General features: G+C 40.0%; 1 protein-coding gene and 1 pseudogene across 1 annotated transcript; one reads left to right on the plus strand and one right to left on the minus strand.

The window, feature by feature from the left end:
- Positions 1 to 425: 425 nt before the first annotated feature.
- Positions 426 to 12,537, minus strand: LOC114309266 (DEAD-box ATP-dependent RNA helicase 35-like; annotated as a pseudogene).
- Positions 12,538 to 16,445: 3,908 nt separating this feature from the next.
- LOC114309265 (uncharacterized) lies at positions 16,446 to 17,033 on the plus strand. The gene has a single exon (XM_028254974.2). The coding sequence runs from the start codon at positions 16,446 to 16,448 to the stop codon at positions 17,031 to 17,033; it is 588 nt and encodes a 195-aa protein (XP_028110775.2).
- Positions 17,034 to 26,360: the final 9,327 nt, after the last annotated feature.

A 26,360-nucleotide genomic window follows, 5' to 3' on the forward strand; every position in this document is an offset into this window, starting at 1 on the left:
CGTAGAATGCCGAATGTCTCTTCCAAATCGGTTAGATGAGTTTGCTCTTCTTTGGACTTGACCACCATGTCATCAATGTACACTTCCATAGTGTGACCAAGTTACTCCTTGAACATGGCAGTGACCAGTCTTTGGTAAGTTGCCCCTGCATTCTTCAGCCCAAAAGGCATAACCTTATAGCAGCAGGTTCCTCTTAGGGTGAGGAATGTAGTTTTGCCTTGGTCCTCCGGATGCATGGCGATTTGATGGTAGCCTCTGTAAGCATCGAGGAAGCTCATACGCTGATGGTGTGCCGTCGCATCTACAAGCTGGTCAATTCTGGGTAGGGGAAAACAATCCTTGGGGCAGGCTTTGTTTAGGCCCATGAAATCAACGCACACTCGCCAAGTCCCATTTTTGTTCTTCACAACCACAGTATTAGAGAGCTATGTAGGGTAGGTCACTTCCCTGATTGCCCCGACGTCAAGCAACCTGTCAACCTCTTCAACAACGGCGGCTGTATGCTTTGCAGCTGACCGCCGACTTTTCTGAATGATCGGCTTGCATTTATGGTCCACATTCAGACGGTGTAGCGAAACAGACGGATCTATAACTGGCATCTCGTATGGAGTTCACTCAAAGACATTAAGGTTGCTGAGCAGGAAGGAAATTAGATGCTGTCTGTCGGCTTGATTCAGGGAGGCGCTGACCATGAAGAACCTGTTTGGGTTTCCGTCGATTTCAACTCGATCTAGGGCTTCCGTGGCCTTTTCACTTGGGAGTCGCCCAACATCGTCGAGGCTCTCCCGATTCGGCACGTCGATAGAATTCACTTGTAACTCCTTTGGCGTCTTTCCAACAAGGAGATAGCATGCTTGTCCTGACTTCTGGGAGCCACGGATTTACTCAATGCCGCATTCTGTCGGGTAGCATAGCAACTGATGATAGGTGCTTGGCACGGCCTGCATAGTATACAACCAAGTTCGCCCCATGATGATGTTATACGGCGATGGCAGTTTGACGACTAAGAACTCCACATCCCCTATTCGGGAGCCCGCTCGAACGGGTAGTGTGATTTTTCCCAACGGGTATTCTAGATTGGTGTTGAAGTCGAATAGTGGATAAGGAGCCGGAGAAAGATCCGATTCGGAGAAGCTGAGTTTGGTGAATGTCTTATAATACATAACTTCTGATGTGCTCCCCGGATCAATGAGTACACGCTCAACGGTGAATCAATTTACGCGTAACACGATTACCAAGGGATCAATGTGGGGAAGTATCACTCCGACCAAATCTGAATCATCGAAAGCAATGTTAGTAGCTTCATGGGGCCGTTTACCCGGAGTGAGTTAATTTTGAGGGTCGGGATTCGACTAAATTGTATGCACCACAGATGACATTGGCAGGCTGTATATCATGTGGATCACGCCGAGTGGAGGTGAATCCTGTCTTAAAGCTATTGCTTTGGTTGAGTTGCCTTTTCGGACATACTGTTGTAGCCGACCATCTTGTACCAATTCCTTCAGGAGATCCTTCAATGCATAACAACTCTCTGTATCATGGCCATGATCCTTGTGATACTCGCATCGCCTATCCCGTCTTCGCATGTCAAGAGGTCCCACCATTTTCGACGGCCATTTGAAGAATGGAAGATGTTGGATTTTGGACATGACCGTGCTGATCGGCTCTGACAACTCCATATATTTCTTGTCGGCGTGCCTTGTGCACCTGCTATCGACTTGCAGTTGTTCATTAGCTCGGTTGGAGCATTGGTCGCTTGATCGGCGAGAATCCCGTCTCTTATCTCGTTTAGCCCTATGCCGTGGTTTAGGGCTCTGAGGTGGTACAGAATTTAACGGCTGAGCAATCTCAGAAGGAGCCGTCTTGTTGGCCACATTTTCGAATTTAATCCGTAAGGCATCATCCTCCACTTTACAGTATTTTTCAACTTTCTTCATCAACGGCTAGACTGTTTTGGGGGACCATTTGGTCAAAGTGCTACGGAGGGCACTGCCGGGATGCAGCCCGATCTTAAAGGTGGTAATGGCCATGGAGTCGTTGTAAGAATCATCTACCAGATTAAAACACTCCCAATACCACACCGAATACGCACGAAGGGTTTCCCCCGGTTGAATCTGCATTGCCCAGAGGGAATCGGCTTGCTTTGGCTGGACCTCATTAGTGATAAACCTTGCTCTGAAGGATTTTTGGAGTTGGTGGAAACTCTTGATTGAAGCCGGCTCCAGTTTATAATACCACTTGACAGCCAGTGGTCCCAGACTGCTCGGAAATATTCTGCACACGAGAGCCTTGTTGTCTGCATGCAGTGTCATGGCTTGCTTATAATGGCAGATGTGATTGGTGGGGTCTGATTTACCATCATACAAGGTGAATGACGGTGTTTTGAATTTCTTAGGTAGCACTGCCCTTGCAATCCGTCGTACAAAGGGATCGTGTTGGTCTTCTTCGTCTGAACTGTTTCTTCTTCGCTTATGCCTTATACGTGGACTCTCTTCAGAGGAACTGGTAAGTTCGGGTCGTCCCTTCTTCTTGGGCTCTGGGGATAATGAGTCGGATTCGCTATGAGTGTCTTGTTGTCGGGCTCAAGGTCGTCGACCACCTGCCCTCAGAGGCCATTCCGGATCTTGGTGTGCACCTTGTTTGGACTTCACCACTTCCAAAGACAAATCCTGACGGAGACGTTCGTTCTCAGCGATCATGTTGTCCAACCTCTATTTGTTTTGCTTTGCTTGTTCCATAATCGCTTGCATTGTCTCATGCGCTGAGGTCGAGGGTGAGGCAAAGTTCAAGGCGCGTCTTGCGGCGAAAGTCTCTGGTCCAAGCATGTTTGTTGGAGTGAGGTTGTCTCTCTGTGTAGTTTTGTCAGTGACTATCGGAGGGTCTTCCGTTACGCCCGCCATGGATGTATTTGAGTGTTCCCACAGACGGCGCCAATTGTGGGGAAGTGGTTTGGAAATAATTTTCACCTCCTGGGGGACGCTCGTGATCCTCAAATAGACACTTGAAAAGAAATGAACACTCTAGTCAGGGGTGCCAAAATTAGCACTTCGACGGACAAGTCAGTCTCTACTCTCTCTGGATTACTTGTATTTTAAGTCAAGCATACTAGTTCTCACATACCTCTTTCTGGTTGATGTTCTTCTATTTATATCTTTTCTTTCTTGGGCCTCGAGACTGGGCCCACTTTCAATTTGCCATTCGGCTTCCTTTGTAGCAAACCGCTTTTCACTCGGCCCCTTGCTCAGCCGCCTATTTGGCCAAATAGTGTAGGATTTGAATGTGTGAGACAGGGCCGAGTGCTATATATATTTCGACTCTCCAGGTCCAACTATTTAGCCTCTTTACGACTCGCAATATTCGGCCCCCACACTAGCCAAGGGACTTGCACCATGACCATATCAAGCAAGCCCCAAAGGGCCAATGTGACTCAAAATAGTCCCAAGGCAGGTCAAAACAGTGCCAAAAACATGCTTAAACATAGCCAACACAAGCTAGAATTAAAGGCATGAAGTATGGAGCATAGTAGGCCAACAAAGAGGATTACACTACACCCACCAAAACCAAGCATGAGACGACTTCACTAACTAAAATCAGAGTTATGGCATGTCAAAATAACACCAAAAATGCACTGATATGGCAGCCCAAAAGCTTAGGCAATAAGGCATCCATATAGGCTCATATTTAAGGCACAAAGCACAACCCCTCCAAAGCGTTAAAAAAGTGACACATGTGAGTGTATAGCGACACTACATGAACTGAAATCACATATCAAATGATGCCAAATCATGCAAATAGCCCAAGCAATGCATGCTAGTGACTTGGAAACTCAAAGCTAGTGAGCTAGAATGCACTATGGCTATGCAAAGCAAGGCATGCATGACCAAAACAACACAAAACAAAGGTTAAGCATGGAAAAACATGAAGAAAAAATTGCTGGAGTGGAGCCAAAAACATGCTAGAATGATGGTCAAAAGCATGATGCATGTTAGGCTAGTGAATGGAAATGCACTACAAGTGCAAGGAGCATGCAAGAGGCTATCAGACCAACCCTTGAAAGAGTTATAACATGCTGAAATAATGCCAAAAACATGCTAAGATGGAGCCTCAAAGAGGTAGAAAAACATGCTACTTTGATGAGCCAACAAGGCAAGCAACCAAGACACAAGGAGAGGGGATAACCCCCTCCTGTTTGGGACCTCAAAACACACTTTCCACCACTGAAATCCCTCTAAGTTTCAGTGGTGAGAAGGTCAAAAAGAGATGGTCCCAATAGCTTAAAAGGATAGCACAAAACAAAGCCAAACAAGGCACAGGGGGTAGACCACTCCCAACACCGAAGAATTCTTAAACAAACATTTCAAACACTTGAAAATGAAGCTTTTTGCAGTAGAAAGTTAAGCCTAAAACATCATGCAAATAGAGCCAAACACTTAAGCAAAACAAGGCTTAAACGGGGTAACAACTCACCCTTGAAGAACCACAGCAAACCAACACTTCTAAGCCAAAGAAAAGAAACTTTGAGAGTCCAAACAAGGTCCTCTAGTACCTCAACAACAAAAAAATGGTGCTTTACTAGGTGTTGTAGTGTAAAAGTGAAGACAAAACACACTTTTAAGCAATATATAGGGAGAGAGAGAGAGAGGGAAATATAGTGAGAGATAGATATGTATCTCTCAACCAATTTTTAGAACCTCTGGAAAGGGAGAGGGGCCTTCTTTCTTATAGAAAATCAAGTCCCAAGCTTGTTGAACAAGCTAGGAGCTTGTTAAAATCTATCCATACACGTGTATGGAGGATACACAAAGTGACCAACAGCTGGCACCAGCTGGAAGAAAAATATCTGCAAAAGCAGAAAAAGGGGTCTCGGCCAAAAAAATGGCCGATCGACCAAAAATGGTGCCGATTGGCCAAAAAAGGTGCCGACCGGCCAACACTGATGGCCGATGGAAAGAAAGAAAGGCCAATAGGCATAGGGCCTGGCCGATGGGTTGTACGGATGGCCAACAAGCCACCCGCTTCCCTCAGGAACAAACCACAAGCTCTTGGTCCATAACCAAGCACAAAACAAACAAGTTGAGAGTCTCCAAGGCAAGGCGCGCAGTCGAGACCTTCAGAAACTCAAAACAAACACAAGCATGGATGATCATCCAGTGTTCAAATGATGACGTCCAAGTCTTGAGGACAGTCAAAAATGGGGTGTCTATAGTGAACCATAATCTAAACATGCAAGATTAAACAACAAATTTAAAGCAAGAAATTCACATAATATGAAATGTCAAGCATCAACCAAAAGACGTAATTCAAACTCACAAAATTTAACTAGATAGCTTTTTACCCCGGTGTTTTAGACAAATTGATGCAAAATGTATAGTTCTAATATTCAGCTCACATGCAGCAACTTTCCATTACATGGAGACTTAATTTACAATTTTATTAATTAATAATAATGTCATCTATTATTTGACCTTTAGTTTTCTTATTATTTTAGTTTTCCTATTTTATAGAGTTCCTAGTTTCCTATTTTATTAAAATTATTAGCCTATAAATAATAAGCATTGACATTGTATTAGGTAGCCTTGAATTAATGAATTTGAGAGTTGTTCAAGGCTGTGGTGTGGCCTTTGCAAGATTATGGTTATGGCTATTGTGTGCTTCTCTCCCTCATTCTCTCTCCTATTCTCCTTCCCGGTTCTACATCACAAACTGTGCACACGACATCTCACAAGCTAAATATGTTTAAATATTTATTGAAAGATAAGAACAAACCACTTTTTTCTTAACTTGATGCCCTATGAGGATATTGTTATGAATACAACAAATTCTAGTCATATTTCATTGGCATAGAGAAAGTCAAACATAAAAAGAAAGGAAGACTCAGATTATTGACATAAGCCAATATGTCAAAACAGGAGGTTGCATGGTCCATATAAATTATAGTTGCTAGATAAAAGTATTAGAGATTATTACCATATGACATGGTTTTCAACAAAATTGGATTGAGAAGTGCTTACCTACAATTGTCAAGGCTCATCTTCTTCTTCGCAAGCATGTCCTTCAACTTTCCAGGGGTGGTAACGACGATATGCACACCTTTCTTCGCAATCTCCAATTGTGACGACATATCAACCCCACCAATGCAAAGCAATGGACTTAATTCCGGAAAGCCATACTCCTTCATTTGAATTAAAAATTGCTCCACAACCTCATAAGTCTGCCTAGCAACCTCCCTAGATGGGTAAATTATCAATCCAAATGGCCTTTTCCCGGGAACAATCAGCATCATCAACTCTTCTTGCAATGTCACCATGATCAACAGTAGCACAAAAACCAATGTTTTACCAGAACCTGTAAGTACAATCCCTATCATATCCCTTCCTGACAAGATAACAGGAAGTCCCTACACTTGATTAGGTGTTGGTTGTACAATTCCCTTTGCTTTCAACTTGCTCAGAATTGGCTCTAGAAACCTAATTTCGTTAAAATTTTTGATTGGTAGGAGGATGTCTTCACCATCAACGATAAAATGCCATTGCTTTTGAATGGAATCAGTCTTTCATCGACATCCTTTTAATTCTCAAAGGAAGCTTCAATCCCATCAACAATGGCTCTTTATAAGTTATGTCTTTCACAAGTTCACGGACAAACATCAATGTCTTCTGATCTGACAAGTGTTCGATCATTTCCTTCTCCTGTTGCACAATTTGTTCAGTGGGACTAATTTCTGGTTGGTCATGCTTAAGCTGAGTTGCCTTGACAAGCAAACTGGGTTTTGCTATAGCAAGTTTTGACTTTTCAGTTTCCTCTTCAAATGCTGAGGATTTCCTTTCCACTAAAGAATATTTTGTGCTTCCATTGCTCTTTGTTTGGCCACTGGAACGTATTCCTCATAATCACCCTCTTCCTCTATCTCCTGCAATTACCAAATGACATTTTAAAGTAATGAAGGATTGGAAAAAGTAACACTCTATTGTTCTATCACTTAGGTAGAAAAAAAAATGATTGTATTTTCTCATTATCATGTCTGTATAAGTAAGAAAGTATTTATGTGATATAGGGATATGGATTGCGAAAGAAGGGTGGACTTGGCGTAGCAGTAAAGCTACCCCTTGGTGACCTTGTGGTCATAGGTTCGAGTCGCGAAAACAGCCTCTCCACTTATAAGGGTAAGGTTGCGTACATTTACCCTTCCCCAGACCCCGCTTAAGAGGGAGCTACGTGCACCGGGTATGCTCTTTTTAGGGATATGGACTACGAAGCACGGGAAAAATTATCACATAGGTCCGTTCCATATCCTACATGGCACACCCTTGCAATTATATTCGTCACATACCAACTATTTCCTATTTTTTCTCATATGTATTACATAAAGCAACCAATAGAATTGGAAGGTACACAGCCTAGTTGGAATTCATAAAAGACAAGATATTTTCTCAAAGCATGGGTGTGGGCGTGGCTATCGATATCGCCAATATGGTAAACCCTAAAAGAAAATAAATTATGGGTATGACTGGGCCAATACAAAAAATATGTAAAGAAATTTTGAACAATCATATAAGAACGAAAATTTGATAGAAAGAGAGACATGGAGTTTAAGAATACAAAACAAAATCCTAAATTTTTTGAAATCAAACAAAGTGCTAATTTTTTTAAGCAAATCAACACAAAACCTTGAGAGTGAGAGACACAGAGAGAAAGAGAGAGAGAGAGAGAGAGAGAGAGAGAGGGAGGGAGGGAGAATATGTACCAGAATGACGTGTGAGAGGAGAGAATCGGGTTTGGAAGTGAAAAGTAGCTTCTTGAGGAAAAGTTTTTGGCAATTTAAAGCTATGGCTGAACGATTGAGAGTCTGAGAAAAAAAATCGAAGTAAAAAAAAATCACGATTTCCCACACTAAATCAAATTGATAAAAAAATAAAATAAAAACAGAAAAAGAAGAAGAAGAAGAAGAAAATGATTTGAGAAAACTCACCAAAATATTTGAGTTTCGTTTTCGAACAATTGAGAGTGGTGAGCAATGTTTTGAAAATCGGACCGGTGAGCAAATTAAAAAAAGGTATTGAGTGGACGGGTCACTGGTTTAACAGTCAGGTCAAAGCGGTCGAACCTTGATGTCATAATTAATATTATATAATTAAAAGAATAATTATAAATTATAAACAATTGAAAATATATATAATTATTGAAATAATAAAAAAAAAGTGTTACATAATATTTAATAAAGTCATAATTGATTAAAAAATAGTCACTAATTTTAAAGAAATTAAAAAATTTAACATTCTCTCCAAACAAATTGATTGAATGTTTGATTTACTTTTGGAGGGAAATAAAATTTTTAACTCTCCCTTCAATCAAATATGATTCAAACAATTTGATTGAATCCCACATTGAATTTTTAGGTTCTCTTTGAACAAATTTTTTCCTATAAATAGGAATAGATTTTCATAATTTCTTCAAACTTCCAATGAGACTCCTCCTTATAAGAAGAGACTCTTGGAGTAAGATTCTTTAGTAAAGATTTGATATATATATATATATATATATATATATATAAGAAAGAAAGAAAAAGAAGAAAAATATTAACAAAACAAGAAAAAAAAAAAAAACCACTGGGTTGGTTGAGAACTAGGACTGGTTCGCTGGTTTTACCAGTTCAACCACCGATTCTTCCGATTCTTTTGTTTTATAGCGGTTTTGCTCTTTGTCTGAGTTTAGAAGGTTTTTCAAACTATAACACGGCCCGGTTCCTGATTCGGTCGATCCGGTCCGAGTTTCTAAACATTGGTGGCGAGTTAGCGATGAATGCAAAAATTTATCTCTAATGGTGAACCTAATATGATAACTAGTAGTGTATTAATTTGGAAAAAAATGTACAATGTGCACTTTCTAAAAGAGTATATGATATGTACTTATTGTCCATGTTGTGTTACATCATAAAAAGTGACCTATTAAGCCCGTCATCTATCAGGTTACATGAAATAATCATAATTTTTTTTCTAAATATCATAACAATTATTAGAATGAATCATAACAAAGACACTATTAATCATAACAATAGGACAACAACTTATAACAAATGTAGTTATTTATAACAAATTATCATAAGATTTTTTTATTAAAATTCACCATAACAAATCATTAACTTTTGTTAGTACAAATCATAACTTTCACTAACGAATCATAATTGTAACTTTTTTTTTTTCAAAATCATAATAACATTAACAAAATATCATAACTTTTATTAATGAATCATAGCCATAGAACGTTGGTTGTAACTTTTTTTCAAAAATCATTACACCATTAACAAAACAACATGACTTTTAAAATTTCAAACACAATTGATTGTGTAATTATTGGTATAGCATATAACACAAATATCATAACACTGTCCTAAATTTTATCATTATAGCACAAGCCATTGTATATTCGATTGACAAGAAAGAGGGAATGGAAAATCATAATTAATTGCAAAATCGTTTGGATTGAAAGACCATAATTGATTGTACAATCGACTAGTGGCCATTGTAAATCAATGGAATTTTGAGCGATCACAATTGATTGAATAATTCATTAGTATGGGTTTGTACTATTATTATTTAATCGATTGTACAATCCATTAGAATATAAGAGAGATTCAACAATCATAATTGATTGTAGGGATCCTTTATATAATAAACGTAATTGATCATAAGCCATACTAAACCAACTAATTGCCAACTTATTCTTAGTTTTCAATAGTAGTCAAAAGCCTAATTATTATTATTAATTTAGTCCAGGATTTGAACAATAATTGATCGGTTGATCGGTCGCCATTTTCATCTAATTATGTTGTTGTGTTGCCATTATCTCAAACATTATTACTAACAAAATCGCATGACACTCCAACTATGATTTCTAATGAGTGATACTGCTGTTTGAATGCCTTTGTAATGTTTGTCATTTGTAGCGTAGCTAGAAAGTTAATTTAGTGGTGTCATTTAATTAGTTATTATTGATATCATTATTTCATATTGATTGAGTAAAAATTGTGATTTTTAATCGATTGAGCACAGAGAGAGAGAGAGAGAGAGAGAGAGAGAGAGAGAGAGAGAGAGAGAGAGAGAGAACGTAAACATTTAAGAATTCTATTAACAATATTCAAGGAATTGAGAATATTATATTATGTACGTATTGAATAATATTACCCACACACAACACCATCCAAATTTACTTTCATATTCTGATAAAATGCAAAACATAAACAAAAAATAATAATAATAATAATAATAATTTTTTGACTAAATAGTTATAGAATTTATACTAAAAAAATATACAAACACTGATAGAACACTTAAGGAAAAAAGCCAATTACATTTCTAATTTCTAAATTAAAAATAAGTGGTAAAAAGTCATCACGTAGGCCACCATTTGAATTGGTTGATTAGAATTTTTATGATACATCATAATAGAGTAATAAAATTTTAAAAAAATTTGAAAAAAAGGGTTTCAGATAAAAAGAAATTTAGAAAGAACTGGAAGAAGAAAAAAAAAAAACTAGAATACTAAATCAGTATTTTACATACCAATAATATAAAAATAAATTGTATGAAAAAAAAAACTATATTTTTACCTGAGGAATAATTGCTTCTAAAATTAACAAAATGGTTGAGGTTAAAAATACAAACAATAGCTTGATTAAGAAAATTAAAATGAGCAACTTTAGTAAGAAAAGGACAATAGAAATGTGCAAACCTGTCATTGATTTGATGGGAAGGAAATTTTTGAAAAGTTTGTGGAACAATAAAATAAAAGTGAGAGAATAGAACATGTAGGTGTAGGGTAGGGATGAAGTAAAGTTAAAGTACAAGAACAGAACGTGTAGGTATAGGGATGAAAAAAAAATAAAAATAAAAATCTAATTAGGTAGTTAAATAAGAGAAGTTGTAGGTGTGGAGCAATAAAAGGTGAGGGTACAAAACATGGCAGTTAAACAGTGCATGTGTAAGTTTTTTGTTTTTAATTTTTTTTTAATTATATAATTTCCAAGTGACAAAAGTTTCAAGAGACTATTTTGGGGCTTCACTTAATAGATAGTATAGATATATGGAATCAAAACAACTACCAAATCAAACAAACATAAAAAAACCCAAAACTATTCATATCAAATGACATTTTCCTAATTTTAGAAAGCAACCCAATGAGTTCACAAAGGTGAAAGGGGAAGTTTCGAAGAAGGGGAAACAAGAATTAGGAAAGGAAATAGGGTTAACAAAAGGGAATTTCGGTCTAGGGTTTCATAGAATGGGGATGGAGAAAGGGAGAGAAACAAGTTGCAAAGAGAGAGAGAGAGAGAGAGAGAGAGAGAGAGAGAGAGAGAGACCTTAAGGCGAAGTCGAGGGCAGAGTTGTGTTCGCGGGATGGTCTTCGAGGGCAGAGAAGATCGTCTGAGTCGTGTTTGAAAAACAGAAGGGTTTTAGGAAAACAACGTGAAAACAGTTTGTGGAAAGAGAACAATCGATAAAGAAAAAGGGGGACAAGATAACATAGTTCAGTACTGAAAAATTAATTGATTAAGTGATAATTAATTAAACCTATTTGATAATATAATTAATATCATTTAAAAATTTAAATTCTTTTTAAAAATATATATCAAGATTTAATAAAATTATAAAGGATATGAAACTTATTTAATTCTAAGTGAATTTATAAGTATTAAACACGAGTATTGATATATACTATTATTAACTTCTCACCACCACCACTAGAGCTACCATTACAATCACTGTAACCACCACCATGACAGCACCATTACCGCCACCACTACCACTACCACCACTATTGTCCCCGCTGTAACGCCCTGAAATAATTACAATAATCCAACCCAACACAATTAACGTGAGACCACATAATCGAAATAATAAACTTTCATTAATCTGAATTGATATGCAAAAGGTAACACATGCAATATACATTCATAAATAGTTCATCTTGAATTTACAACATGTGTTACAAGTAGCAAAGAGGAATGAAACCTAAACAAATTTATATGCCCTAAACGTTTACACCTTTCCAAGTCACTGCTTGGATACAACAAAAATGAGACTTTCTCAATACATATAAAGCCCTTGGCTATACAAAAGAAAATACAACAAAAAGAAGCTCTTGCTCCAAAGTCCCTCCAAGCTATTTCCTTGGCGGAGGCATATTACCAACACCTAATAATTGTTTTTCCCAAAATAAGTGAGCCAAAGCCCAGTAGAAATAATTTAACATAATATATGAATCTTAACAAAGCTATAAGTACAATGCGCATATACAATGCCTGTGACAAAACATTTATATTCTACATGATCATAGAGTGCCAAATTTCATATCTCAATCCATTTTCCTTCAATTCAGTTCAAGTTAATTCATTTCATCTCAATTCATGAGCCAATTTTAATATCTTCCAAACAACGCAATTGAGACTACAACTCAGTGGTTCTCAAATCAACACAACTATCGCACAAACACTTCAACTTTTCATTTTACGGAAACTTCATCTGCGGGGTTGGCACCCATGTATACGCACGGATTGGGGACTTTCACCCTGGACACAGATGCCAACTTAGTTCAATGGAGTCCATCCCCTATCTCCTCCCAAATATGGAGTACATCTCATTTCTCGTCCCAAACATGGAGTACATCCCCTTTCTCCTTCCAAACAACATACATATACAATGTATTAAAAACATAGTCATATTCAATAAAAACCAACAAGAGATTAGTTTCAATTCACCTAATTCTCATGCAATTTCTACAACAATCATAGCTATCCTTCACCAATAGTCCAATACAGCTATTTCTCAAACAAATATTTAATCTCAAGACAGATAATTCATTCAAATTCCCATAGGTGTGAGGTAATACATATCTAGGTTGTAAGGCCCCTAAAATATGTATTTACTTTTAAAACCTTAATGATGAATTATTTTCTTAAAGCCCTCGTTTACTTGAATTAATTCGAATCTTGTCAGTTAGCAATTTCTATTTTTATTTTTTTATTGAAACAAAAATTTCTCTAACCAGATTAGTTTCCCTAACTTAATTTAATTCTACTTAGGTTGCATGTAATTAACTTCAAGCCCTCACTCTTTATTTAAATTTTAAAGTTACCGCAAATTAGTACTTGTACCTTGTACCTTGGTATACCATCAATCTTGTAATATATATATATATGTGTGTGTATATACACCTTGAGGGATGTGCCTAGGACAAAAATTAATAAAATAGTCACCCAACGCACTTCCCTAAGGCCGACCCTCTTAGGGAAGGGAGAGAGGAGCCAATTTTCTAAGATTATGATTATGAAATCCTAGAGAAATACAACCTAGTGACCTACCTAGGATACAAAATCCAAGAATTAGTTTTATTACAACTAGAGGTGGCCTAAACCAATGGAACACACCTCCTAAGTCCCTTCCATTCATTTAAAATTCAAGCAAAATCCTAACTTTCCATCCAATTCCAACTAAAGGGCTTTTATGTCCTTTTACCCCAATTTGCCTATATATACCACACCCTTCCTAGCTTGCAAACATACACACAACACACTCACTCACACACATTTTGGTTAGAGAGAGAGGAGAGCAAGGAAGAGAAATCTAGAGGAGAAGAAGGAGGAAGAAAAGAGAGTTTCTTGTGCAAAGCATGGAGGGTAAGCCACCAACACAACCCTCTCTTCATTTCCCTTTCTAATGCATGTTTTTAGAGATTCTAAATAAAGTTTCAGATCTGTTATTATCAAGTTCCTATGTTGAAAATACTAAGATTTGAGTATTGTTTCCATCTCTCATGTATTTTACCCATTTTGGCACAAAACCATCTTCTTTTGTACACATTTCTCAACTTTTCAAGGGTACTCTTTCAAACAAATTTTCTGAGTTAAACATGTGATAGTTAGCATATTTTCTTCACAAAAGAAATGAAACTTTCCCATGGTGGAACCCCCTTTTTTATAAATTTCCTTGTTTTGGGCATTCCACCTTAAAACCTGTTTTTTTCAGTCAAATTTCAAAACTTCCAGAAAAATGTACAAAAATATTCTGAACCTCTATTTTATGTCAAACCTTCCTTAAGGAGTTAGCTTTCAACTAAAATTGGTTTCATCGAAAAACATTGAGTGGTTTGCAAGAAAATCAAGTTTTCGTCACAGTCGACAGATCTGGGCAGATTCTGGAACAGTGCTGGACTATTTTCTAAATAACTTAAAATCAGGAAAAGCAATCCCATTTCCGAAAAGTGTTCTACGAACTAGATCAAATTCTCTACGAATCATAGGAAAACCGAGTCCGGTGGATGAACCAAAGTAGTCCTTCCATATTAACCTTCATGTGATGTTAAATCTGGAAATTTGTTATGTTTGGATGTTTTATACCCTTGTATTCATGAAAATGTTTAATGGCCTATTATCATATCTTGGCATAATGTTGTATGGGTATGTTATGCTATTTATCTTCTTATCTTGAGGAGGCATGCTTATGTGAATTTTATTTTATCGTTTAGTTAGACTAACCTTGACTTAAAACACTTAATTCAACGGGAAACCTAATTGGGTGGGTATTGGGTTTTCCAACACTTGAGTAATGAAAAAAATGAGAAAATGTGATATATGGTTTGTTGGGATGCGTTCCCTATTCGAGGTTAAAACTTGCGCAAGTGGTTTTCGGGACCCTTGAACGGAGCGGTTGTATTCAGACCCCTAGGTGGTTTGGTGTAAGGAGGGATTCGGGCAAGGCCCTATTTTTACCGTCTCTTTTGAGGCCCTGCGGTTGGCGCTGCGTGGTATATAACCGTTGGTAGGCATCCGAGGTTAGTTCTGCAACAAAGCAGCAAAAGAGGGGGCATACCGAATAATCCGCGTCCGATTCTTGTGGTCGGGAGGACGGAATCTCTTTGGGGGTTTTCTAGTTACTAACATCTGACTCAACTCTTAATGTATTTATTTGTTTATTGGAGTATCATGCTTTACTAGTTGGTGCTATAAATGTGATTGTGTATTGGACTGGGAAAAAGGGGTGGGTTGTGTGTGTGTGTTTACTGGGCATTCAAAGCTCACAGCATATCATGCCAGGTGACAAAGCGGAACTCATAGCGGAAGACGACGAGCCGGAAACCTTTGAAGACTTTTGGCTATCTTAGGAATACTAGAAGTTTCTTTTTGGATATTTTTGTAAGACTCATATGAAGCTTAAAACTTCTTTTTGGGATGTAATGTAACGGAAAAATCTTTTTATTCAAGTATAATTGTGGCTAGTATGTATTTATATCCTATGTATATACCTTATCGTTGCTTATGAGACCTTGTGTCAATGCCTTGTAAGATCTGTCAAAAAGGTAGTGCGCTGCCTAAGAAAGCTGGACTTAGAAGGGAGGCTATTTTGACTCCTCCGGCAATCTGGAATCTTACTTGGTTATTGACCATAGGACTCACTATTGACTTTCCCTTGACTGCAACCTATAGTGTAGAATTGGGACGTCACAATTTGGTATCAGAGCTTAGGTTCAACCCTTAACCCTCGTAACCCTATACGCGACTCTAGAAGCCCTTACCCCTTATCTTATTTTATTCTATCACACTATTATAAGAAGATTGACTAACAAAAATCTTTTCCACCTTAGGATGTCATCGGGAGGCTACGTCAGTACCGACTCATGGGGTGTTTTTCGTATGCAATAAAGGAGGGCCATGTCCGTCAGCCCCTACTTTAGCCGCTGACGCTGTGAAATCACCGCCGAGGAAATGATCAACACTGAGATACGTAAGGTGGAGACAGAATACCCCCACTATACGAGGGCGCAGAAGAGGTCTTTGGTGAGGTGCCGCCTACAATTTCTAAGCCGGGCAACAAGGAAGGCAGTCCCAATGGAACAAGACGAACAGAAGATGGACTCCCTGATACACCGAGCTCTGACCACCATAGCACCGACTCAGGCTGAAAGCCACGAATCTTGTTACCACGGGCCAGGTGACAATCAACCAATGGATATGGAGCCCCCACCAGAGCAGCAGGGAGCGAACCTAGCCCACCCTATAGAGATATCATCTGAACACAATCCCCCCTCACCAATGTACAACCCCCCGCTCTCCGGGGCAAGCCACCGACTCTGCTCATGAAGACCCAGACGAAGCCTTTGATTGGTCGAGAAACGAGAACTAATTTGAGGGGTAGTAAAACTAGACTTTTGTAAGATCCGCTGCTGAGGATCCCTAGAATAAGATAGCTTGAACTTGTGTGCGTAGATGCTCTTGAACGTAACTCCGAGATGGGAGCCCCTTTTGTAATGATGCCTATTATTATATATAAATGATGTGTTGATATTGATTGTTACTTGCTTTAGTGCACCCTAAGGAAACTGAACCTTTATTTCAATCTAAGTAGTAAGATTTTCTAAGACTGGAAACCAACTCACCTCATGCCATGAACAGAATGGTAGGCACACGAGCTAATGGCTATACCGAAACCAGCAACAATGTACGAAACCGTCCCAGGCATCAACATGAACCCATCCCCGCAGGGGCTGACATCCCCAATAACCTAGGTCATCAGATTTTGGAGGAACTAGGGCAAATAAGGAACAATCGGCAGAATGAGAGGACTCGACTCTTTTCTGAGTTTCGGAAGCAGAGGCCCCCAAAGTTCACAGGTGTACCGGACCCGAAAATAGCTGAGAATTGGCTTCGACAGATAGAGAAAATGCTAGACACCATGGGCATCACCAAGGCTGCTGATAGAATAGCTTTGGCAGCATTCGAGCTTGATGATGAGGCTGACCATTGGTGGGAGTTGATGAAGAACACTCGTGACGTAGCAAGCCTATCATGGAACCAGTTCAAGGAACTATTCTTAAATAAATATTTCCCAAGTACTATCCGTCGAGAACGAGTCAAGGAATTCCAGAAACTGGAACAAGAAAATATGACCGTGACCCAGTATACTGCAAAATTCGAAGAGCTAGCCCGCTATGTAACTAGACTCGTGGCAAATGATGAAGAAAAGGCAAGGATGTTAGAGTAGGGACTGGATCTTACAATCAGGGGAAGAGTCCTTTTGCAATGACTCCCCTCATATGCCGAGGTGCTGGAGACGGCATTAGAATCTGAAAGGGAAGTGAACGACGCCAGAAAGGCTTGGAACAAGAGAAGAGGAAGTCAGGCGACTATTGGACCCCAAAGGAACCAGAAGGGAAGCATGACCTCAAAGCCCTACTCCAGATCACAACCACAACAGCAACGATAGCAACTGCAGCAACAGATTCAGAGAGGAGGCTATCAAAGGCCGGCGGGACAAATCCAGTGCTTTCATTGCCAACAATTAGGGCACAAAAGGAGCGAATGCCCCTAACTCCCCCATCTGGATACTAAGGAGGAGGTTCCGGAGCAAATGCCCTGGCATTAGGTGGGCAGAAGCCTTAGACAAACAAGACCGGATCTACCGGGCAGTAGCACCAGAAGAGTAGAGGAACTCAGAACACCAAGACCAGTGGCAACCAGAAGGCAACCGGCAGAATCTTTGCCCTGCAAGAGGAAGAGGCGGACCCGTCTGTAATTGAGGGTAATTTAGTACTATACAATTCTTGGGTGCATGTTTTATTTGATACCGGTGCATCACATTCTTTTATATCCTCTGCTTGTGTTGAGTCATTAGAACTTGAATGTGAACCTTTAGAAACTGTCCTAAGTGTAATGTCACCTATGGGAGGATGCATTCGGGTAGGATTGATATGTAAGGACTGTAAGATAGGAATGTCGAACCTACGCTTAACTTGCTACCTTCGTGTTATGGAAATGTCGGACTTCGATATCATCTTGGGCATGGACTGGTTGTCCGCCCATCGAGCAGTGATCGACTGTCGGCAAAAGAAAGTGGTAGCTCATACACAAGATGGAGCACGTTTCCAGTTTAAGGGGGATAGACAAGACCCCATGGTTTCGACAAAACATCGGATGCAGTGGCGCGATCAACCTGTCGGTAGGATAGCAAGCCTGATTCTAAATGAGGAAGGTCGAGGAGAGTTAGAGCTTCCACGCGTAGTGTGCGATTATGCAGATGTATTCCCCATGGAATTGCCAGGATTGCCACCAACCCGGGAAGTAGACTTGGCATCGAGCTACAACCTGGAACTACCCCAATATCCATGGCTCCATATCGCATGGCACCAGCAGAACTACGAGAATTGAAGACACAACTACAGGAATTGCTCGAGAAAGGATTCGTTAGGCCAAGTACTTCGCCATGGGGAGCACCCGTGTTGTTTGCTAAGAAGAAAGATGGGTTGTTGAGGCCATGCATCGATTACCGTCAACTCAATCGAGTCATGATTAAGAACCGATACCCACTCCCGAGGATTGATGATCTTTTTGACCAACTTAGGGGCACAAGGTACTATTCAAAGATCGACCTCAGGTCAGGCTACCATCAACTACGAGTCAAGGAGGAGGATGTACCAAAGACTGCCTTTCGTACTAGATATGGCCACTATGAATTTGTAGTAATGCCCTTCGGACTAACCAATGCACCAGCAGTATTCATGAGCCTAATGAATAAGTGTAGACACCCCATTTTTGACCGTCCTCAAGACTTGGACGTCACCGTTTGAACACTCGGTGATCATCCATGATTGTGTTCGTTTGGAGTTCCCGGAGGTCTCGGCTCGCGCGCCTTGCCTCAGGATCCCCGAACTCGACTGTTTAGTGTCTGGTTTTGCACCAAACACTTTTGTTTTGCCTTAGAGGGGCAGGGAATGCCTTGTGAGACATCCCCATACACCACCGGCAGTGGCTGGAGGCCACCGGCTGGTCTTTTTCTTCCATCGGCACTTTTGTTTGCCGGTCGGCACACTTTATTGCCGGTCGGCATAATTTGTTGCCGGTCGGCACTGTTTTTTGCCGAAATAGCTTTTTTGGGCAGCCGACCACTGTTCCTCCACTTTGTGGAGATATTTTGTGCCAGCTGTGATAGCTGGCACCAACTCCTTTCCCCTCCATACACGTGTATGGAGGGATTTCCCTCTAGCCAAGCTTGTTGAATAAGCTTTGCAAGAGGGAGTCCTATAAGAGAGGGGCTTTCCTCTTGGTTCTAGGTTAGAAAAAAAGAAGCAAAAATCAGCCTTTAGAGATATAGATACATATTATCTCTATACCTCTCTCCCTCTCCCTTCTTGTGTGTGTTTCTTGGCCCAAAAGGTGTGTTTTACCTTACTTTTGCACCATTACACACACCATTACACCTTAGTCCGAGATTTAAGGACTTGGAGGAGTTGTTTCTTGAGTTTTGGACTGGTTTTGATCCAAAGAAGGAGGTTAGACCATTTGTTCTTCAAGGGTTCTTCAAGGGTGAGCATCTTCCCTTTTATTCCCCAAACTTGCATTGGTTTTCTACCTATTTTGTTTATTGTTTTGGCTCTTGTGTATAACATAAAAAAGGCTCATATTTTCCTGCCCTAACACTTTCATTAAGGTCACTTTGTGGTTAGATTGCAAACTCACCCTCATAGGCCTTGTTTGGTCTATTTTGGTGCCTCTTTGATAAGGTTTTGTTCACTTCAGCATTTTGATCTTTTCATCACTAAAAATCAGTGTATTTTAGTGTCAAAAAAGTTGGTTTGAAGTCTTGCATAGGGGAGGGACACCCCTCTCCCTTTATGGTTTTGTTTCCTTGCTTTTTGGGCTCAAGAGGATAGCATGTGTGCTTGTTGTTTCTTGGCTTCATTTCAGCATTTTTAGGCATGTTAGGTCATATATAATCTCTGTTTTTGGTCAAATTTGTGCCTCCTTGCATGCTTGTAATACTTGTTTTGTATTGCTCTACTTTGCTTAGAAGTGCACATCATGGTTAGGCCATGATTCTTGTGAGAGTTGGCTTAGTTCCATGAAGCATTTAGCATTGTTTTTCCATGCTTAAGGTTTATTGGTTATCCATTTAGCCATGCTTGACATGTTTGTGAGGGTTGCTTTGTATTTTAGCTTAAAAGCTTTGAGCATGATGGCCTCTAGCATGTATGTTTGTGACTACCCTCATGGTTTAATATCATCTAAGGACTTTCTTTTTAGTCCAAGAATCATGCTTACATGTGTGCATGCATGATCTCTTTCATGCCTTGAAGATGTGTCCTCTTATGCCTAGGAATGAGCCTTAGTGCACATGTTTCATGGGAGGTACTTTAGCTGCCATATTAGGAGTTTTGTGGTCCTATTTTGCATGCAAAAATTCTGCTTTTACTTGTTTTAACCATGCCATGAGTGGTCATGTTGATGAGAGTGAAGTGTTTCCCTTTTGTGCCTTAACCATAGGACTTTTGGCTTGCATGTTGGCATGAACATTGGTCCATCTATCGGACACTCTTGGCCACTATTTTGAGGAGGGTAAGGGTCTTCCCATTTGCCATTTTAAGCCCTCTTGCATGCTTGCTCCATGTTTGTTGCATAGGTGTTCCATTAAGCTTTGTAGCACATCAATCCCATGGCCAATTTGGTCCATGTTTGCATCATGTCTATATTTTGTATGCTTGGCATTGTACATTTGTCGTGTTGGTTGCATAATGCTTGTTGTGCTTTACATCTTGATGGCATGGTACATTTGAGCCTTGTTGAGCATTACATGCATTGCATTTACTTGGTTTGGGGTGTCAAACTAAGTTTGGGAATCAAGGACCATTCATACTTCAAGTGATGCAATGTGCCTCGACCCCCGGTCATCGGGACCTTTGACTCCAACTTGATAAGGCTCCGGTTTTCATGTTGTTTGTTGCATGCATTTTCATATCAAATGGCAAATTCGATCCTTTGACCCACCATGTACCATTGATGGTTCAAGGATCGAAAGTCATACTTCTTTGAGTTCAAAACATGATAAGAAGTAGGACCATGCTTACATGTGTCCAAAAACCCCATGCTGTGCACTGTCTGTTCTCTGTTTGCTGTCAAATTGTCTTCTGCAGGAAGTTTCTGCCGACCGGCAGAATTTAGTGCCGACCGGCACTATCTGGAATGCCGATGAATCCGATAAAGTGCCGATGGGAATTTAGAAGTGCCGGTGGCAATTCTGTCTGGCCGGTGGTGCTCTGCAGGATGCAAGGAGCTTGTTCCAGTACTTTGGCAATTTTTTTTTTAGAAAGACAAGGCAGTACAAACAGAGGCGACAAGAGTATAGTACGGGTTTTTCGGGCAGGACGGATCCGAGCATGCATCACTCGCGCACCCCGAGGCAGAGGCTGTGGCCACCCTCTTCTTTCCTTTTGCTCCCTTTCTTTTAATTAATTAGGGAAGTTTTGTAATAACTTTGTTTGTTCATTATTTCGGGACTGTAATATTAATTCGAACCCTCTGAGTGAGGGTAAACATGTAATAAGTGTGGGTGAGTGTGTGTATGTCTTCCAACACCCATTTCTTTCTTCCCTTTTATTTATCTGCTTATAATGGTAGATTAGGGCATTTTTGAGATTAGCATACCTTATGATATGCATGCGTGCATTCATGCATCTGTTGGCATGCACCGGGCTCGGTACATCATACTAACCGCATTCGTATTTTCAAATTCCAAAATTGAATACATGAAACAGTTGGTTGCATATCATATGCCATACTTAGGTTAACCGAGCCTAACTAAAATTGCATCTCGTATGTGTTGCATTAGGCAAAATAACATGAACTAGGACACGCGCATTTGCTAACTAGTTTATTGTTTTGGCACGGAGTACAATGTAAGTGGTTATGCTTTAGCATCCAACATGCGTGTGAATGTTGCCATAAAAGTATGCTTGCCATGCGGCTAAGTGTTTGCATGAGATAAATTGTTTGAATGCCTGTGGGTGGAGGTCAAACTGCTTAAATTGGGATAATGCGTTAAAACTATATTTGTTTTAAAGCCCACCTGAGGGTGGCAAAATCTGCATTTTAGCCTACTTGCGAGTAGCAAACCATTTTCAAAATGAACATAGAATGTTTTGTTCCAATTTGGGCAATTTGGTCTATACTTGTTTGCTGCGCGTATAACATAGTAATTCTAGGCTAATAAATGGAATAAGAACACATAAAGTTTTCAAACATGGATATCACGGTTAGTAGAGGCTGGTCTTCGGACTGGGCGAAAGGGGGTGCTCATAGCTGACCTTCCCCGATCGTACCCAAGCTCCCGAGCCGAGACAACTCCGGTGATGACGGACATGTGGCCTTCGGCACCGAGTCAGGGTTTCCTAAATTCTCCCATAAAAAATATTTAGGTGGCGACTCTGTATCTGGCAAAGCAGTCCATGTTTGGCACTACTTTTTCAAAAATCTGTTTCTCAAAACGATTTGCCAGATTTGGACTCTTTGGTTCAGATTAAGAACCGTGAAACAAAATCGAGTCCGAACTGTAGCATGAGGCCCACGGGCGCGTCTACAATAACATTTTTAGACCATACCTTGACCAGTTTGTAGTAGTGTTCATTGATGACATCTTGGTATATTCAAGGTCTGAAGAAGAGCATGAGCAACATTTAAGGATTGTCCTCCAAGTTCTTAGGGAAAACTAGTTATATGCCAAGGCAAGTAAATGTGAGTTCTGGTTATGAAGTAAAATTTGTAGGGCACGTGGTATCGGAAAATGGGATTACGGTGGATCCAACCAAGGTGGAGGCAGTATTAGATTGGAGACAACCAAAAACTGTGTCAGAAATCCGCAGCTTCTTAGTATTGGCCGGTTATTATCGGAGGTTCATCCAAGATTTCTCCAAACTAGCTAAACCAATGACTCGTATGACGCAAAAGGGAGTAAAGTATGAGTAGGACGAAGTTTGCAAAAAATCCTTCCAGGAGCTGAAGAAGAGGTTAACCAGTGCGCCAATTTTGACCATCCCAGAACGAGAAGAGGGGTCCACTGTGTATTGCGATGCATCTAAAGAAGGGTTAGGTTGTGTGCTCATGCAAAATGGAAAGGTGGTCGCATATGGATCTAGACAGTTGAAACCTCATGAGCGCAACTACCCCACCTACGACTTGGAGTTAGCAGCCGTGGTTTTTGCCCTAAAGCAATGGCGACATTACCTGTACGGGGAACAATTTGAGATTTTCACGGATCATAAGAGCTTGAAGTATCTATTCACACAGAAGGACCTTAACTTGAGATAGAGACGATGGATGGAGTATATTGAGGACTTCCAGTTGACTCTCTCATATCACCCCGATAAGGCCAATGTAGTAGCAGATGCTCTAAGTCGTAAGAGCAGAGGGATGGTGGCTAAGATCTCCGTCAAGGAATGGGATATGGTTAAGACACTTAGTGAGTTCAGGATCCAAGTAGAATCTCAAGATACAAAAGCACGTCTTAATGTGCATAAGGTGATGCCTAAGTTGAGGAATGAGGTCATGGAGGCCCACAAGCACGATCAAGAGGTAGCCTACATCAAGGGACGTCTGGAATCAGGAGAGCCCATGCCCGATTGGGTAATTCACCCCGATGGAAGTTTAAGATACCAGGGTAGATTGTTTGTAAAGGTACTGAAGGAATGTCGCCATTCTGCATTTGCGGTACATCCAGGAGGGACTAAAATGTACCAAGTTTTGAAGAGGCAGTATTGGTGGAATGGAATGAAGAAGGAAGTGGCTAAATTCGTAACAAAATGTTTGACATGCCAACAAACGAAAGCGGAACATCAGAAACCAAGAGGAATGTTGCAACCTCTACCAATAGCCGAATGGAAGTAGGAGTATGTGATGATGGATTTTGTGACAGGGTTGCCTAAGTCACCTAGAGGGCACGACGCTATATGGGTAATAGTGGACCGTCTTACCAAGTCAGCACATTTCTTACCCTATATGATGACCGACACCTTAGAGTCTATGTGCAGACTTTACATTGGGGAAATCAATCGACTACATGGGATTCCGGTATCTATTGTGTCAGATCGTGATCCACGATTCACCTCTCGATTTTGGGGAAGCCTGCAGGAAGCTCTTGGTACGGAGTTATGTTTTAGCACCGCCTTTCGCCCGCAGACAGACGGACAATCTGAACGCACTATCAAGATGCTTGAGGATATGCTGACAGCTTGTGCAATGGATTTTCAAGGAAGTTGGGAACGACACCTACCCCTAATTGAATTCGCCTACAACAACAGCTTCCAAGCTAGCATTGGTATGGCACCCTTTGAAGCATTATACAGACGACCTTGTAGATCGCCGATTTGTTGGACGGAAGTGGGTGACAAAAATCTAGTAGGACCCGAACTTGTCCTAGAAACTATTGAGAAGGTCAAATTGATCCGACAACGGTTGAAGACTACTCAGGGCCGTCAGAAGAATTATGCAGACAGGAGGAGGAGACCGTTGATGTTTGAAGTAGGCAGCCACGTGTTCCTAAAGGTGCAACCCAGGCGTGGAGTCGTACGCTTTGGGAGAAGGAGGAAGCTGTCACCACGATATATTGGACCCTTTGAGGTATTGGAAAGAGTGGGCGAAGTAGCATATAGACTAGCTCTACCCCCGTAGTTAGCAGGATTCCACAACGTCTTCCATGTGTCTATGTTGAGAAAATACATCGCTGACCCATCACACGTCCTCAAATGGGAAGATATCAGCCTTGACAAGGATGTTACATTTAAAGAAGGACCAGTAGCAATACAGGACAGTCGAGAGAAGAACCTCAGAGGCAAGATGGTTCACTTGGTGAAAGTGTTATGGCGTCACCGGGGAATTGAGGAATCTACTTGGGAGCGCCAGGATTGGGTGAAGGCAAATTTCCCCGAGCTTTTCAAAAGCAATATGTAGCTGAATTTCGGGGACGAAATTGTTTTAAGGGGGATAGGTTGTAAGGCCCCTAAAATATGTATTTACTTTTAAGACCTTAATGATGAATTATTTTCTTAAAGCCCTCATTTACTTGAATTAATTCGAATCTTGTCGGTTAGCAATTTCTATTTTTATTTTTCTATCGAAATAGAAATTTCTCTAACCAGATTAGTTTCCCTAACTTAATTTAATTCTACCTAGGTTGCATGTAATTAACTTCAAGCCCTCACTCTTTATTTAAATTTTAAACTTACCCTAAATTAGTACTTGTACCTTGTACATTGGTATACCATCAATCTTGCACAATATATATATGTGTATATACACCTTGAGGGATGTGCCTAGGACCAAAATTAATAAAATAGTCACCCAACGCACTTCCCCAAGGTCGGCCCTCCTAGGAAAGGGAGAGAGGAGCCAATTTTCTAAGATTATGATTATGAAATCCTAGAGAAATACAACCTAGTGACCTACCTAGGATACAAAATCCAAGAATTAGTTTTATTACAACTAGAGGTGGCCTAAACCAATGGAACACACCTCCTAAGTCCCTTTCATTCCTTTAAAATTCAAGCAAAATCCTAACTTTCCATCCAATTCCAACTAAAGGGCTTTTATGTCCTTTTAACTGAATTTGCCTATATATACCACACCCTCCCTAGCTTGCAAACATACACACAACACACTCACTCACACACATTTTGGTTAGAGAGAGAGAGGAGAGGAAGGAAGAGAAATCTAGAGGAGAAGAAGGAGGAAGAAAAGAGAGTTTCTTGTGCAAAGTATGGAGGGTAAGCCACCAACACAACCCTCTCTTCATTCCCCTTTCTAATGCATGTTTTTAGAGATTCTAAATAAAGTTTCAGATCTGTTATTATCAAGTTCCTATGTTGAAAATACTAAGATTTGAGTATTGTTTCCATCTCTCATGTATTTTACCCATTTTGGCACAAAACCATCTTCTTTTGTACACATCTCTCAACTTTTTAAGGGTACCCTTTCAAACAAATTTTCTAAGTTAAACATTTGATAGTTAGTATATTTTCTTCACAAAAGAAATGAAACTTTCCTATTGTGGAACCCCCTTTTTTATAAATTTCCGTGTTTTGGGCATTCCACCTTAAAGCCTATTTTTTTCAGTCAACTTTCAAAAATTCCAGAAAAATGTACAAAAATATTCTGAACCTCTATTTTATGTCAAAACCTTACTTAAGGAGTTAGCTTCAACTAAAATTGGTTTCATCGAAAAACATTGAGTGGTTTGCAAGAAAATCAAGTTTTCGTAACAGTCGACAGATCTGGGCAGATTCTGGAACAGTGCTGGACTATTTTCTAAATAACTTAAAATCAGGAAAAGCAATCCCATTTCCGAAAAGTGTTCTACGAACTAGATCAAATTCTTTACGAACCATAGGAAAATCGAGTCCGGTGGATGAACCAAAGTAGTCCTTCCATATTAACCTTCATGTGATGTTAAATCTGGAAATTTGTTATGTTTGGATGTTTTATACCCTTGTATTCATGAAAATGTTTAATGGCCTATTATCATATCTTGGCATAATGTTGTATGGGTATG

The sequence above is a fragment of the Camellia sinensis genome, chromosome 4, assembly GCF_055761805.1.
Source record: "Camellia sinensis isolate YWXY chromosome 4, ASM5576180v1, whole genome shotgun sequence".
Classification (NCBI taxonomy): domain Eukaryota; kingdom Viridiplantae; phylum Streptophyta; class Magnoliopsida; order Ericales; family Theaceae; genus Camellia; species Camellia sinensis.

What these genes read in the sequence shown, in the direction of transcription:
- LOC114309265 (XM_028254974.2), top strand. Translation starts at nt 16,446, where the DNA reads ATGGTAGGCACACGAGCTAATGGCTATACCGAAACCAGCAACAATGTA.